This window comes from Coccinella septempunctata, chromosome 7, assembly GCF_907165205.1.
Source record: "Coccinella septempunctata chromosome 7, icCocSept1.1, whole genome shotgun sequence".
Taxonomy (NCBI): Eukaryota; Metazoa; Arthropoda; class Insecta; order Coleoptera; family Coccinellidae; genus Coccinella; species Coccinella septempunctata.
The window spans coordinates 8,131,611-8,149,047 of record NC_058195.1 but is presented as its reverse complement, the minus strand read 5'-3'; the positions used below and the strand labels follow the sequence as shown (position 1 = coordinate 8,149,047).

Genomic DNA, 17,437 nt, shown 5'->3' with positions numbered 1-17,437 from the left:
ATAGTTTTCCTTTTGCCCTTTATGATCTATGCAGGTCCCCATCAATTACATGGATAACGACAATATTAGAGGACAAATTACAGCGAGTAATTCCGTTATGTGCTCTATAAGCAATGCAGGATCCCTGGATTACAGCGATAGTTAGATGAGACTGAGAGACTTGTCCTAGAAGTAGGAAAATATTCGTTTTACCTACTATCTAATGAACATGACTTTATGTATTACAAAAAATATTAAAGACTCTGTAATAGTTCATTCTTCTGTAGTCATCAAGTTGAAATTGTATTGCTCTTAGAGGAGGTAATACAGGTGGGTGAAAAATCGCTGTAATTCTTGATATCGGTGTTACAGCTGTATCGCTGTAATTCTTGATCTCGGAGTAATAGCTGTATCGCTGTAATTCATAAAATTTTTATGGCACATCGAATATATGGAGGATGGTACTGGCTAAAAGTGGCTATAACAATCCACAAATATTTGTAATACTCTCTGTAATTTTTATTGTACAAATTATTGTGATTTTCGATCCAATTCCGGCTTCCATAATACTCTTGTTTTTCCTCACACGTAAAAAATCTCTTTTCGTTTCCTTAATTGTCGTTCAAGCTGGCCTTATGTATTCACTGGTAGAAGATTGATCAGATAATTACTTACGTTTTTCGAGAATGCGGTTTAGAAGTTTAGTTTTGTTGACAGTTCTACCGAGCTGACCAAACTGTGAAATTATATAATCGGCTTGGACTTGTTGATTCGTCGGTTACCCACTGTGGTTTTTAATTTTCATAATACCTGGCGCTAATGTTGATGAATTGGGTTCCTCTGGACATAATTCAATGAACTGACCTATTAGATTTCTAAACGGACGTGAAACATGAAGTTGTTTCGACCCGTTGTCGATGTTGACCTGTTAGGTTGTCATTGACATCACTAATTAAGACTTGTGACAATATGGAGTGAACTTTCTTCTCAAATAAATGTTACGGACGATGATAATTTTTGTTTTCTAGTCTACAACATCCTTAGAGGGATTGAATGAAGTTTCCTAATGTTAAATTACCTCTACCACTTGGAAAGTTTTCAGTATTCTAGTGTTTTTCATTTTGTGACTGAAAATATGTTGAGGAAGACAGGAAGAGGAACAAAGCTTGAAAAATGTCGTATTTCAAAACTGAATTGTTGAACAAAGTTGATACTATTATTGCAGGATTATCTATTTCAAAATTGTTGAATATGATACTTATTTGATATACCTACTTATGAGTATATTCACTGAATTACAGTTATATCTATGAGGATGTATTGATATCTAGTTAGACTAGTTACCCTTGGTGATCAATGTCCTTCGTATGCGACAGTGAAAAGTTGGACTGCAAGCTTCAAAAGAGGTAAATTTTCCATTGAAGATGATGACCGATAATGAAGGCCAGTTTCTGTGTCAGTCCCCGAAAATATCGATGCAGTTCATGACATGATTTTATCAGACCGTCGAATTGAGCTAAAACGGATAGCTGAAGCACTGAATATTTTATACGAATGCGTTCATAGTTCATAGTTCACGTCAGTTTGGACATGAGAAAAATTGCTGCAAAATGGATCCCCAAATGTTTGAGTGTTGACCAAAAGCGTGCAAGGGTAGAAGCATCGCTTTCGATCTGAGCTCGATTTGAAAACGATGTAGACTTCTTGAACCGAATTGTTAATATGGATAAGACTTGGGTACATTTCTACGATCCAGAAATAAAGCAACAATCGATGGAATGGCGACAATCTGGTTCTCCAAGACCTAAGTTTTGTGTCCAAAAATCTGCTGGAAAAGTTCAAAGAAAAATCAAAGAGAAAAGACGCGGAAAGCTATCCAAAGGTGTTTTGTTTTTGCAAGACAACGCCCCTGCAGACAAATCTCATGTTAACATGTAAAAAATTCGTGATTTAGGGTTTGAATTACTAGAACACCCCCCTTATTCACCAGATTTGACTCCATCCGACTATCATCTCTTTCCTCAACTGAAAAAGAGTTTAAAAGGTCGTAAAATTTCTTACAACGAGGAGGTAATAAAAGCAGCTGAGGTCTGGTTTTCAGAGCAAGAAGAAACAATAGGCTTGTTCGTAGAGTGGTTCACAACGGTTGTGAACTGTACAGAGCAAGCGCAATTCCATTTTAGGTTAGCGAAAATCCATTTGCGCTTTCTCTGTACAGTTCACAACCGTTGTGAACCATTCTACGAACAAGCCTATTTTTTTTTTTAAAGCTTTAGAGACGTTGCAGGTTCGCTGTAATAAATGTATCCAATTAAGAGGAGAATATGTTGAGTTATAAAATATTTTGACATTGGAATTTTGTTTGGTTCTATAGTAGGCTAAGAATTTTTCAATATCCTCCTATGGTCAAAGCTCAGCGGGATTCACAGTTAACTAAAGACTTTTTGCACTAGCAGGAGTTCAGCAAGTATTTTCACACAGGTTTTAGATTCTAGATTTTGAAGGGGGTTGCTCATTGCTTTGATCATAGCCTGATTGTCAGAATGTATCACTAGATATGTCATAAATATTTCTGCCTTAAAGACGCTTGGATACTCCTGAGCAGTTCCTGTCTTGGTTTGCAAACCATCTGTATATCATTTGATAGTATTTTTATGACCACAGTGAACATTTACGACCATAATTGATCAAATGATAGAGCTCCTAATGCAAAAATTCAGTCAAAGTCAAAGCGTTAAAAATGTCGACCGTATGACGTTAATAAATTCGAAGATATTTCCCAACTCTCTCAATCTTATCTACCTACTTCCTCGAACGGCTATTCCTAACCGCATTTTTCCAATTTTAACGAAATTTTCAACACTTCCCAAGTTATCGCTGGCGTTTCCGTAAGAAACTTGTCATTGAAGAAACGTTTTTGTCAGTTAGATCTATCGTTGAACAAGCGAGAACGCGGAAGCAAGGCTTTGCCAACGATTTTCTACGAAAGTTCACAATTTAGAATCCATATAGTTAAGTAACCACATCCAGGTTTCTACAATATATTTCGTTTCGATAACGTACCGACAAAATAGTGATAATTCAGCATGATAAGAAATTACAAAAATCGTTCTTACCAACAGATTAAAACCATGACACAAACAGTCTTGAAGAAATAAATGGAAAGGCGATAAATATTGATTTTTTTTCCATTTCTACCCAAGCATGCAATCAAGCTTTGATTGATAGTGTTGCAGCTAATTTTCATCAGGATTAAGCGCTTTTAAGGGGCAATATTCCAGAAGAAATTAGTCAGTTTTTTAGAGAAAGCCTTCCGCATTCACAATTTGCTAGAATATGAAAGAATGGAATGAATTGAATTTGTTCTATTCAGTTTCAATAATGATTTGACGATATAATTCAATACGAGGATATTTTGAAAAATTCTTAGCCTACCTATAGAACCAAACAAAATTTCAATGTCAAAATATTTTATTAATCAATATATTCTCCTCTTAGTTGGATACATTTATTACAGCGAATCTGCAACAACTGCAAAAAAATGTTTCTTCTTGCTGTGCAAACCAGACCTCCACAGCTTTTATTACCTGCTCGTTGGAAGAAAATTTACGACGTTTTAAACTTTTTTTCAGTTGAGGAAAGAGATGATAGTCGGATGGAGCCAAATCTGGTGAATAAGGGTAATTCAAACCCTGAATCACGATTTGCATGGCAACAAGAGATGATTTGTGTGCAGGGGCGTTGTCCTGCAAAAACAAAACACCTTTGGATAGCTTTCCGCGTCTTTTCTTCTTTGATTTTTCCTCGTAGAGTCGTCAGTAATATCGAATAGTAATCTCCGGTTATTGTTCTACCCTTATCCAAAAATTCAATCATGATTACACCATGGCAATCCCAAAAAACTGAAGCAAGAACTTTTCCAGCAGATTTTTGGACACGAAACTTCTTAGCTCTTGAAGAACCAGAGTGTCGCCATTCCATCGATTGTTGATTTTTTCTGTATCGTAGAAATGTACTCAAGTCTTATCCATAGTAACAATTCGGTTCAAGAAGTCTACATCGGTTTCAAATCGAGCACAGATCGAACGCGATGCTTCTACCCTTGCACGCTTTTGGTCAACATTCAAACATTTGGGGATTCATTTTGCAGCAATTTTTCTCATGTCCAAATTTACGTGAACTATATAATGAACGCGTTCGTGTGAAATATTCATTGCTTCAGATATCCATTTCAGCTCAATTCGACGGTCTGATAAAATCATGTCATGAACTGCATCGATATTTTCGGGGACTGACACAGAAACTGGCCTTCATGATCGGTCATCATCTTCAATGGAAAATTTACCTCTTTTGGAGCTTGCAGTCCAATTTTTCACGGTCGCATACGAAGGACATTGATCATCAAGGGTATTAAGCATATCTTCGTAAATCTGCTTACCTTTTAACTCTTTTAAATACAATTACTTGATGATGGCTCGATAATCCAATTTTTCGATTTTTCCAATTTCATTGGACATCTTCTTTATCTTAATTTATTGCGTATCTCTGGTTTACTTTTTTGACCTCAAACTTCACACTGACACTTCTAATGAGTTATTGTTGGTTGCTATGGTAACGCAATATTTTTTTTTATGCATAGAACTGGTCCAGGCTAACTAGATATGAATACATCCCCGTAAGTTCACTGCAATAGTTACTAGATAATGGACCAATGCACAATGTTCTCTGAAATCCAAGTCCCAATTCAATACCCATCCCATATAGGCTCGCAACTCTTTATTTACACCCTGTATTTTTCATTTATAAGACACAAATAAGCATGATATGAAACAATGGGACACCATAAACAAATTAGTTCCTTTCATCCATCTTTTTTGATAGTTGATAGCCCCATTCTGGTCATAAAAGGACAACCAAAACGACATATACAACATTGTATCCATATTTGTTATGATATTTCCTTTCTCGACCAGAAAGCCTCTCTCAGAGTTATTGCCGAAGACGCAGGTCGGTATAGAGAGCATCAATCAATTTTACAATAAGTATAAAATCTCACTGTTGACATGCGGTCTGAAATTATTTTCGCAAATGACAAATTATTCAGTGCATTTGTTGGATGGCCGTAAAATGGCTGAGTTAGTGGACTTTTAGTGCCTTTTAAAACTGTTCTGTATATTTTTAATGTTGCCCGATTTGATTTATGCACGAGAGATGAGTCGGAGAGGGGATTATGGTGTTAAATACTGACAAAGTTGTGACTGTTTCGCAGTTTTCGAACGTTAGAAATGCTCAGCATGGCTGTAAATATTATAGCATAATTTGCCAGTAAAGAACTACAAATACAAAACTTTACGAATGAGTAATTATATATCAATGGGCATTTACTACAAAGATAGATGAGTATAAAATCGTATAATTTGAGTAAAAAAACAAGAATAGAAGTAGATCTACCTTCGAATTGCATCAGAAGCTCTGTAAATTCAATACACTGGCTTCGACTTTGGCTCCAAACTTTCTGACTCTTCGCTCTGGGATTTACAAGCGTCAGAAGCACAGCCCTTCATGAAATTTCCTGGAAATAACGAACAACTAAGAACTATCTCCCTTTATGAGAAAGATACAAGGTTGCAAAAATCTCTAGTAGTAAATTTCGGTAAATTTCGAAAAACTCGAAAACCGCTGGTTCGATTCTGACCAAATTAATCCGGCAAAATTTCACATCGATAGACACAAAATTCCGAACCTTAGTTTGCCCACAACAAGTTTTTGCAAAATTCGAATCGAATAACTCAAAAACTATTCTACAGATCCAAACCAAAATCGACAGGCTTCTCAACATTTTGTATTCGAATAACCTTGCCCGAATTGAACTCAATAGCTTCAAAATTGCGACTTGTATACAACATAGTGTTACACCCACATACAGAATTTTTACTGATTTTGAAACTACATTTCCGAAAATGATATTTTTTCCATAATTTGTTTTGGAATTGGATACCCAAAAGATGTCGTAGAATTGGTGTAAACTAAATAGTTCCCCGAATTTCAGAATTCCACGTCTTATCCTAATTTTTTTGTTATTTTTCTATCTGAATATTTACAATCTTTTTCTTTTTCTTTCAGGAAAGTCCTTCTCCATTACAATCACAGTATCAACAAATCCCCCACAGGTGGCAACATACAATAAAGCAATCAAAGTCACCGTAGACGGTCCACGAGAACCCAGATCTAAGACTGGTGAGTTGATCTTGGGATAACCCACCATTTAAATCTCAACGAGTTGAATTTTAAATATACATCTGTTCTTCATTGAGTAACTTCTCGGAATATTTCATAGATTGATGCAGGGATATAACGGACTGTTCATGCTTTTAGTTATTCGTACAGTTCTTGTTATTTGCCATGAGGACGTTTACTGAATCCTGATTTGTATCACGATGTTTAATGTTTGTTGGAAATAATGATTTGAAGCCGAACTTACTATTTTTAGTAATAATGTTCATTATTATCTTGGTGGTAATGGCATTGTTTCAAACTGTAGCTGAAATTTCCTAGTGAAAATTAATTTAGGTGAATTCATTTTCTATCAGCATTTTCAAAAAGAGTAATATTTTCTGCTGAAAACAACTCGTTCAGGAAATTGAAGAAAGTACCATAGAGGAAACTTATTTCAAGTCAAATTACAAGAACAGTTAAAACAATTTATAAAATGTGCTGTCAAAAAAAACATGATTTTCACCCCTCTGCAAATTCTACATTGTTGAAGTTCATCCAAATTTATAGCATTTGACTACCAACAAACTGGAAAACTAAAGCTGAAATGGAAGCAAATTTTCATCTTCCATATTTAGTTCGAAGTTCCAACATCAAAAATGCAGTTTTAATTTTTACCACATTTCACATCATATGGAATCTTTCATTATGCAAAACTAATTGAGCTCAAGTTTAAAGTTGAAATGTATTGCATCAATTAACTCTGGTGATTTGCAGAATATAAGATATAATTAAACAAAAACAGTCACTTAATACAGAGTATTATTATATTCGAAATATTCATTTCCTTCGAAAATTTGATTGAAAATAGATTATTCATGTCGTGAAAAATGAAACAATTCCCACACTTCAACATTTTTCACATCATATTTTTAATTCAATGTTTTGCGAATTGAGACTAGGCAATCTGATGGAAATTCCATTTGTTATTACGCTGGTTACGTTAGGAATAATACTGCTTCTGAATATTCAATTACCGAGAGGTAGAGGTGTGCTACGATATTTTATATAGGCAAATAGCGTATATAACTGCGATTTTGTTAGTTTCGGTTTGTTATTTCCAAGAGGAAATCAAGAATCATGAGAGTTAATAATAATTCTTTCGCTCGTAGTTCCTTGCAGTTTCTTTTGCTTCCATTTTGGGCATCTTTCATGAACACCTTGTATATTCTATTTTATGAATACATCGGCGGTGAAGGTACTATGACATTCCATAGATTTGAACTCGAAGTAACAATAAGTTCGCTCCACATTCATCCACTGCCATTTATTGCCTTTCATAAAACATGAAATGCGACAATTTATGAATAGTAACAGTTAACTTGGAGAAATTGAAATGAAATGCGTATTTTACATGATCGAATTATTATCCGCGCTTAAAATATGGTTTGCGGTCTGCCAAATAACCGAATGTCCTACTCGGTTTAGGACTCTTTACCGCAGTTGTAATAATTGCCATGAATATCGTAAAGAAATTCATTTCTTTCATTCTTTCCAGTCGACACGAATCGTATAATCGTGGGACATTTCTCACACCGTATCGGAGATTAGTGATTTTTTAAATGGTTTGTTGGATGAAAATCGATACTTTCAATATTGACTGCGTTTGACTAATCGATATATTTCGAATTATATCAATAATAGTATAACAGTGCTACAAATTGCATGGTTAAATCAATTATTTCCATGTTTCACTTCATTTATAAAAAAGCAAGACAAGACTCCCAGTGCTACTCTGGAAATATTCCTAGTAATTCCACAAAAAGTGGCGACAATCTCTAGTTTCAACAACACTTCTTGGAGCCTAAATTATCTTGCGAGAAAACACACAATCTCTATCAAGTTTTGAGCATTCCAAACCAACAAATCCAAACTGCGGAAATTTCAGGAAATTTCATGAATTTCTCCTGTTGGAAATAATGTACCAAAAAAATCCCCACCAATTATACATACAGAAGCAGGATAACTCCAAACAAATTATTTAATTATGCTCCCAAAACCGTAACATATGTTATCATAATTGTGCGACATGTGGTCAATATAATTTCAAGAACTACCAGTCGATCCTGTCCGCCGAGTATGTATTCAAACATTCCAAATTCACACAAACATTACACAAAAGAGTTCCTGAATTCGACCCTAACTCCCCATTTTCGAGGTATCAACATCCTACACGGTTCTTTCTGGTCCCCCAGAAGTGAAATAATGGTCTGAAATTGGTATAATTTCCAGCACGCCATGTCTGCAATTCGTATTGTTAGGATGGATGTATCCAATTGGTGCTTATTCTTGATGGACACTGTTTCTGTGAAGTTCCCGATTGCCTATTGAATTCTCCTATGAGAACCAGATATTTTTTACCTGATTTAAGTGCTCCAGCTTGTTATCTGATTGATATGTGTTGCAGTCTTACTTTTATCTCAAAAAATGTTAAACTATCCTTAATCGTGGCCTTTGTTAAGTTACCTGGAAAATCTGTTTGTTGAAATCATGTTCCTTTTTTACTTTATCAAGCTTTGGTCCTCTGAAATCCTCTGAAAAATTAATTGTAGCATCAGTAATATCTCTTTTTCTATGGAGCTTGGTAGTGGATGAACAACCAGCACAAGCTAATGAAGTTTGGCTTCGAATGTGTAGGTAGTGTAGGCTATGCCGATGACATTGTCTTAATAGTGAGGGTATTGAAGGGCTTCTTCTGTGATTTACTATAGAAGGGCGTCAGAAGTCTTGAGCAGTGCACAGTGATTTCCTTTACTCGAAAAAGAAACCTTCCAGCTATGAAATCCATCTCTTTGAGTGAAGATATCGTAGAAAGGATGTTTGAAGTCCAATACCTCAGAATAACCTTAGAAACCAAGCTTCTGTGCATGGAAGAAGCATATTAGAAATACTTTTGGTGGTGCATAAGAGCCTTGATGGCGTGCAGAAATCTGTCCGGTAACACTTGGGGCTGTTAACCTAAAATACGTCATGATTTTGAGGGTTTTGAGGGTTTTTGAGGGGATACGAGCACAAGGTACAAAGGCTTTCCTGAGCGTGCATCACTGGAGCTATGAGAACCTGCCCAACTAGAGCACTTGAGGTCATCACAGATCTCACTTCTCTACATCTAGTGATAGATAGGGTAGCAAGGTAGGTACAAGTATTGAGAGTATTGAATGTCAGATAGCCTGGTCCTCTCTAAAAAAGTACATCTCATCAGCGAACCTACCTAGTGATGTTATGATTAAAACAATCATTGCTGCATCCCGTTACCGTTACCGAGAATAAACCTACAAAAAGATTGAAAGAAAAAAAATCGGTGCTATCAAACCTTAATTTCCTAGGGCTACTTGCAACTGTGTGCCCTTCTGCGACTGAAGAGACCCAGCCGCAATCTACAGATCCTTCCACACTCCGGGCATGGATAGTCACCAACCAGATCTGGCAGCCGCTGTATTCTTCTCGAGTCTCCACTATAACTGTGTACTAAAGACCTCCACTGTGAACTATCTAACGCAAGTTGTTCCCAGTTATGATTGGCATCAACTGATTTTAGGGATTGATGCAGTATACCCTTAAACCGCTTATACTGGCCTCCTTGTTTCCAAGCTCCCTCTGTGAATTCGCCATACAGAGCTATTTTGGGAAGTCTTGCATCCTCAGAATGTGGCTGGCTCTCGTTACTTGAGTCTCAATTGTTGTACAACTCGGGCGCTGCAAGACTTCTGATTTCGAAACTTTGTGAAACCATCTGATGTGCATGATGTGCATGATGTGCACCTGTAGGGTGTCCAGCTTTCGCTTCCGTAAAGAAGCGTTGGGAGGATCACTGCTTGGTAAACAGCTGGCTTGGTCTTCAGATTGAGGCCGTGATTTTGAAATACTCTGTCCTTTAGCTTCCAGAATGCCCATGACGCCGTATTGAAACATTCATTCACCTTGAATGGTCACAGAATGCCTTGCCATTGCAAGCCTGCTCAAGGCATATCTTGAACGACAAAATTATAGGATAAGGGAAGTCTCATACTCCTTGAAGCCCTCTTAGATATCGGAGTTTATTGGAACTCCTCTCATCGAAAATGTACCTCAAAGAGTCAACCAAGTACTAGCTTTACCGAAACTTTCAATGTTCTCTTCATTTAATTTTCTTCTCTGTTTCTCAAAACTCTTCATTGATCATCAGTGATCAATCGTTGAGAATTATATTTACTGAAACTCACCCTCTTTTTTTTTAACCTATTTGGACTCATTCGGAAACAGGTTATGGGCCCCAGTATAAAAAATCGTGGATGTTTCAGACTCCTAATGGTTATATCACATAGTTATATTGATCCGTATAAATAACTGAAGAGTTAACCGAATGTTATACTCTGTAAATTGCTTGCTGAAAGAGATGATTTCTCGAATCTCCCTGATAATGATATATCGGATGAAGAGATGCAACCAAACTGGTTCAATCTCTGTCTATGGAAGCCGTAGATTATCGCTGATATCCCGGGATGATAGAAACACGACACACAAATGGAAAAAAAGGTGCATATCCAATCGGGGGGCACACATTACCAACCAATCGCCATTTCCAGTAGCAAAAAGGTACGAAGCGGAAAATTATAGTTGAAACCGCTGTGTAATAATAGCTTTAACGCTCTGTATCAGCTTACTGTTTGGTAAATAAGCTGCGGATCATCTCGGGATAATAGAAATGATCATTTCGTGATTTGTTTACTGCGTTTCCAGCCTCTCCTAAAGAATTTTCCTGTGAAAGAGGAAAAGGTTTTTATGATTTTTAGATCGATAGTACCTATGTGGGCTTTCAATAATAACCAGTAATACATTCTCTTCATTTAAATGTTTTAGGACCGTTTGCACCAATCCCCCTTAAAATAAGTACTTAACTAAGCGTAGCTTAAAGTTAATGGACGCTTAATTTTATTTCCTGTTGCGCGACTGCGGCTTAACAGAATCTTAAGTAAGGGGCCCTTAAGTTTTGATATCTAGTGATATTTCAGTTTTTTATTTTGGTGCAACTTCATTCTAGTCCAATAAAGCCTTTTCATTGGTTGGCCGGTTGAAGATGATCGTGGTCATTTCATTAACCTAACTTTATTGTCCTGTCAGTCAGTGTTAAGTAAACTATTATATTATTATCAAAGAGTGACAACTTTTTGTCGCTGAATTAGCATTATTACTGATAATGAAATGGATTGTCAAATAAAAGGTACTTGACGTTATTAGAAAAACCACAGCAGTTTTGCAGCCAGTTTATGAGTTCAACAAATTATTTTAGGTTAGATTACCGCCCTTAAATATCTAAGTGGTCTTTACAGAAGCGCTTAAATTTAAGGCTAGCTTTAGCCATTTGGATGTCACTTAACAGTTGGTGCCACGTAATTTGAGTTAAGGGTTCATTTTAAGGGACACTTAACACTAAGTGCGTTTGGTGCAAACGGGTCTTAGATATTTTGATGTTTCCTTCAATATTATTAAAAAGACACATATAAATGATGGCGATGAGGATTGCAACCATCATAATTAAACAAAAACGATAAGATTCAGCTTCAAATACCATAGATATATCACTGGATAGAAAAACTTTTATACCCTTAAGGGTAGTCATAACCAATTTACCATTCTCTTGCTCCCTCTGAGAATTCTTCTGTGATTGACATGAGACGTGGCTATCAATTCGTCTTCAGGGTTCCTCTTGTATCTTCTCTCTCTCACCTCACGTCGGAGCGTAGACCAATTTACAAACTATCTCACAGATTACCGTGAATCGATTAATGATATGGCATTCGTTTTAGTTCGATGCCTTTTGTTCGGTTTCTCTCTCATCTTGAAACGTTTGGATGTTCGATATATTTTTTTCTTGTAGATCGTGACGGTCAGTGAAGACATTTCGATGAAAAAAATCGATTTAAAAAGGGGTTGTTTGGGGTCTGTTCATGAAGCAGATCGTAGCTTTTTCGTTTGGTCACAATACAGGTGTTGAGTCACAATGAGTTCATCGAGAGTAAACAAATAAGAATTATTATTAGGTATTATAAAAATGAGAGTGCTATTTGGAATTCATTTCTTTGATTTCGTCGAGCAAACATCCAAATGTTGATGAGAATTATATCTATTAACATATTCAACAAATAATTATGGAAATAATCAACGCAGTATGTGGCTCAGTGTCCTGGCATCCATGCAAGAGTTGATCCATTGATATTTGCGAATATTAAGAGGTTTTCTTGGCATTCTCAGATCTGCTTGGATCTGTGTTCCATGCTCCCAAAAGGTTTGGGGGCAGCCTGACTGTCCGGTATATAGGTATATGGTAAATATGTAGGTATGTTTGTCCCCGACATTTCTCTGGTAGATTTCTCTCTTTCAGAAGATGCTAGAATAGGTATATTTCTTTGATTTACTTTATAGTGCGGTACCTGGTGTGGATTTTTGTACCTAGAGTTGTAAGTTTACATCGAGAAACCGAAAAATAAATCCGAAACGGACTATCTGCTATCAGAACCCCATAAAACTGCATACAGGGTGAGTCTTTGACTCGTAAAAATATTGAGTAGATTCTTGAGCTCAAAAGAAACACTTTTTTTCGAGTCGGCTCGGTTTAAAATTTACAGGCGCAAGCTGAGACTTAGCATCACAGAGTCCAGGAATGTGGCTTTTCCTACGCGGTAAACATACTATTTTTCTTCAAATCGTTTAAAATTCGACAGATATTTATTAATTTTGAGAAAATCGCAGATTATTTTATTGATAAAATGCAGTTGATTCGAAATTCGTAATGAAATTGGTTGCGTTACTATGGAAACGTATTAATCTTGAATTGTCAAACTTGACGCTTATAAATTCTGGTGTTTTCGTAAACAAAACAGTGTAAAACGATACGTGATGATGAATCTTTCATTTTTGGGACTCCTGCAGAGCTGGTTGAGTCCGTGAATACTGCTTCATTAGAATTATTGTTAAGAAAATCAAGAGAAAAGTACGAATATACATATACACGTTTTATGGAGTATCGCAAGGGTAAAAACAAGAGTTCTTTCTCAGAATATGTTGTGATGGCATACTTCTAACGACTGATTTCAATATTTATTCTGCAATGTACGAGATTTTCGAAATATGAATTAATTCCTTATAGACAACGTGTTTTCAATCATTTATGTAGGGTAATGAATATTTCCTAACATTTGGGAAATCTTGACTTTTTCTTCGAAAAATTTTGTCTGGAATGTCAAAAAAGCGATTTTCGAAAAAACAATTTGAACAGGTTAACCCCTAACGGGCAATCCACCCAATATAACGAAAATCACCTCGTTCCGAGGTCCGAAGCGGGATGAATGGCCATCGACTGAACATAATGCCGACGGGGGACACGCAGAGGGACGATTTGGCGCGGGTTAATTAGGACAAATCATTAACAGATGTCGGCCCATCACCCGACGCAAAATTCTGCAAATAATTTAGTATTAATGGCGGCCCGGAAATGGCGTGCTCCGGAAATGATCGGTGCATGCTGTTGCTGACCTACCGATGATTATGTAACGCTCGTAATGCAATTTCGCTTGCGTGCACAGCCTTCTGTCCGCACTGAATGGCATCCGATGTTAGGATGCTGACGATTCCTGGCCGGCAAAATCCTTCTTCTGTGCCGTTCACGTACAGGGTGTCCGCCAGAAAGAGACCCTATAACTTATATGCGAAACTATAGGGGCTGACTTATATGTCAGTCTTCAATAATACCATATGACCAATTCATTATTAAACAAATTGGGGATACAAAGTTACTTTTTTTTAATGGAACACACTATATTTCATTCGACATTCGAATAGAACTCAAAAGGACGGAATCAAATATGTATATGTGAAGCGTGAGTCTTTGACTCAAACAAACATTTTAACAGTAGATTCTTGAGGTCAAGTGAAACACTTTTTCCCATACCATTTTTTCCGATTCAGCCCTGATAAAAAGATATAGCCTTTTTAAGTTTTCATAATTAGCTGTGCCACCCCTGAAAAAACAAAATAACCTTCAGAATAACAAGCTAAATCTGTGAGACTTCATATCGCTGGGTCTTTTAAAAAGAGTTGCAAGTACACAGATACTTTTTAATTTTTGAACATCAAATCTCTCGAAAACGGTGCATTATACGAGAAAATATAAGAAATACATTTATTTCACAAAACGTTCAAATATTTATCAGATAGCGTCCAACTTAGTTTCAAGAGTTGGACCTTTGAATTTTTGGTATTTTTATGGTACGTAATGGTCATAATGAGAAAATGGAAAGACGTCGGTGATATCTTGTGTTCGAAAAAGATTAATCGAATAAGTGGAGAACTATACTCCATTCACTTCCATTCATTTATTTTAGCAGTCGGTTGGCCGTGAAATAATTTTCTAAAGTTTTTTGTAACTAGAACGGAGTAAGGTTGGCACTCATGAAATGTCGTTGATGTCATAACGCCGTTGCCATAACTAATATCAATTTTTATAACGGAAATGCCGAAAGTGATTGAAAAAAGAGACAGGGTTTCAGAAAGTGCTATTTAGAATTCAGGTCCGCTCATTCAAATAGTTATACCCTGATTTTCTAAAATCCACAATACGCCAGGCGGTAGGGAACATATTCAATGTATGAATGGAAGAGAATTTATATGATGTTTCATCTGAATCTTAACGACTTATATTTCAGCTGAATATTTCCAAAATCAGAAAGATTATGAATGAAGAGGATGACAAAGAATTTCCTTCTATTGAAAGATCCAAAAAAGTGGTGGCATTTGAGAATTGTATGTTTGAGTAAATTAATGCGAAAAGTTTACTACAGGATTTTCGAAGAATCTCATCGTAGAATAAGTTGCAGAAAATTAATTTTTTTATTTTTCATTTGACTTGTCCTATAGATTGTAAATGTCGTAAGGGGTCAATAAATATATATGTAATTATTATCACTATATCAAAGTATTAAAAATAAACAGCCATAAATACGCGCCAGTTGTCCTGTTAATTGTTCATGTGAAATTTTTGTTCAAAGGTGAAGTTCATCGTGACTTGAAACTTCCTTTAATTCCTTTTACTTCCATTAATGCAAGATGATTTTTGTTGAAGACTTTAACATTCTTGTAATTATCTGTCAATTCCTTCGAGTGATACCCATTCCCAACCACTGCATCATATGCATTTCATCTTCGGGTTAATATTTTTGAAATCTACAACTGATGTAACGTATTCAAACTTTAGCTAAAAAAGATAAAGAACATTAACTCTCCTCAAGCTAGTGCATATTATGATATTATACTGATCCCTTGTATTTTCCATGCAAATAACTGGATTTGGTATGTCTTCAATCAGTTTGTATAAACTTCAATTATATTCGTCACATATTTTCCGAAGAGATTCGACATTGTGATAAAATACGTAATAACTGAAACTTTTACGTAAAACGGGCAACATAGCGTTGATTTAAAACCCAAAAATGTTTCGACAAGCGTCATAACCCCACTTTTCGTACTATACAGAGTGAAATGTGTCAAATTTCCATGGCCAACCTAGTGCTAAAATAAAAGTGAATGGAGGATATATTTCGCAACTCATTTAATCCGATGATACCGTTTGTGAGATATGACAAAAAATACCCTTTTTAATGGTTTCTCAACAGCCTGTATCCTTCAAAACGAGCTGATTCGAGTAAAAAGGTCACAGGAAAAAAGTGTTTTTTTTACCTCAAGAATCTTCTGTTAAAATATTTGTACGAGTCAAGGACTCACCATGAATATGTTCTGGTACTATACCTTTCTAACCAATGTATTTTTTCGGTCGCTTCGCGTTATTCGAGGTGGTTCACCAGAAGGCATTACCTTTTGGACTAGAGTGACTAGACTGAATATGACGCAGTTCACATAGGGATTTTCGTGCAGATAAAAGAATCCCCTATCAGAGGAAACAAAACTTATCAGCTGCAACACCAATATTCCCACAGCATCTTGATCTGATCTTAGCCTTCAAACCGATCAAACCCTTATCGCCCAGTGGCGTCGCGATAACGCATTTTGGGGCCGTCCGAGCGACGTTCTTCGAGAAACACGAGCGCAATATCTGTCGCCAGTTCCTTTCCGATCGCTTTTGAAGGTTATGTAAGCCGATTCCCACACTTGAATTCACATACCTCCCACTGTCGAATTGATTGTTTTCTCTGTTTATACTCTTCGGTTTACCCGAACAGATAAGATAGTTTTAATTGTTGCTGACAATGTGGAGATTAGATTGAGGTTGGTTGGGTTTTCTATACGGCTTGCCGTTTTGACACCTTTCCTGCCTTCCGGTTAATTTTCGCTTTAATTGGACGAAGCGACGTTGTGGGGGAGATAGGGGAGGAAGTAGATCTCTGTACCTACGTTGCGATTAAGCCGATAAAAATAATGAGTTGCAATCGCGACATTGATTTCCCACTGACTGATCGGGATATGACTGGCTATCGGCAGAAATCCTGAGACGTGGAGTCTTCCCTAGATAGCTTTTGTATATTCTATTACTTTTGCTAAAATCTTCTCAATTTTTGGTATCTTGTACCTAACCTAACCTAGCCCCTTCCTTATATGTCAGTAGTTGTTGTGATGAAGGGATACACCCTAGCGCCATCTGACACGACACTCAATTCACTTTCCTAAGTTGGTCCTTGTTTCCTATTAGATGGCGCTAGGGTGTATCCTTTCATTATACCGACTACTGAGATCGAATCGTACATAGAGGAAAGAGAAGATACCGTATTGCGCAGCTACGAAGGAGAGCTCTCTGTGTCCAACATCAACTTGTTTTTGTTTACGTTTACCCCAATCCGAATTTATCTTTTTCGGCATATTTGCCACAAATTACACAATTTCCTGGCATGCCTACAACGAAATTTTTGATACTCAAGTCTTAAAACGAACGAAACACTATTACATCGAACACAAATACGATAATTAACATTCAAATATTGGGGTAAACGTAAACAAACATGGAGTAGATGCAGAGTAAATGTCAACAAAAACATGGAGATGTTGGACACACTTTTCTTGTTGTTTACGTTATCTTCCCCTTCCTCTATCTACGGATCGAATAAAGGAGGGCATCAATTTCGTCGAGGTATGAGTCGTGTGGCTCAGAAGAGGTCGACTGATGTTGGTTTGCTAGTTCAATTCAGGTCCTAACATTTGT

The 17,437-nt window shown here is 36.5% G+C and overlaps 1 protein-coding gene across 3 annotated transcripts in view; it reads left to right on the top strand.

Moving 5' to 3' along the window:
• LOC123317220 (runt-related transcription factor 2-like) overlaps nucleotides 1–17,437 on the top strand; it is a 51,886-nt gene that overhangs the window by 5,368 nt on the left and 29,081 nt on the right. For all 3 annotated transcript variants that reach the window (XM_044903635.1, XM_044903633.1, XM_044903632.1), the window contains exon 3: nucleotides 6,103–6,216. In XM_044903635.1, coding sequence (XP_044759570.1) covers nucleotides 6,103–6,216 — 114 coding nt within the window. The remainder of the gene's footprint in view (nucleotides 1–6,102; nucleotides 6,217–17,437) is intronic.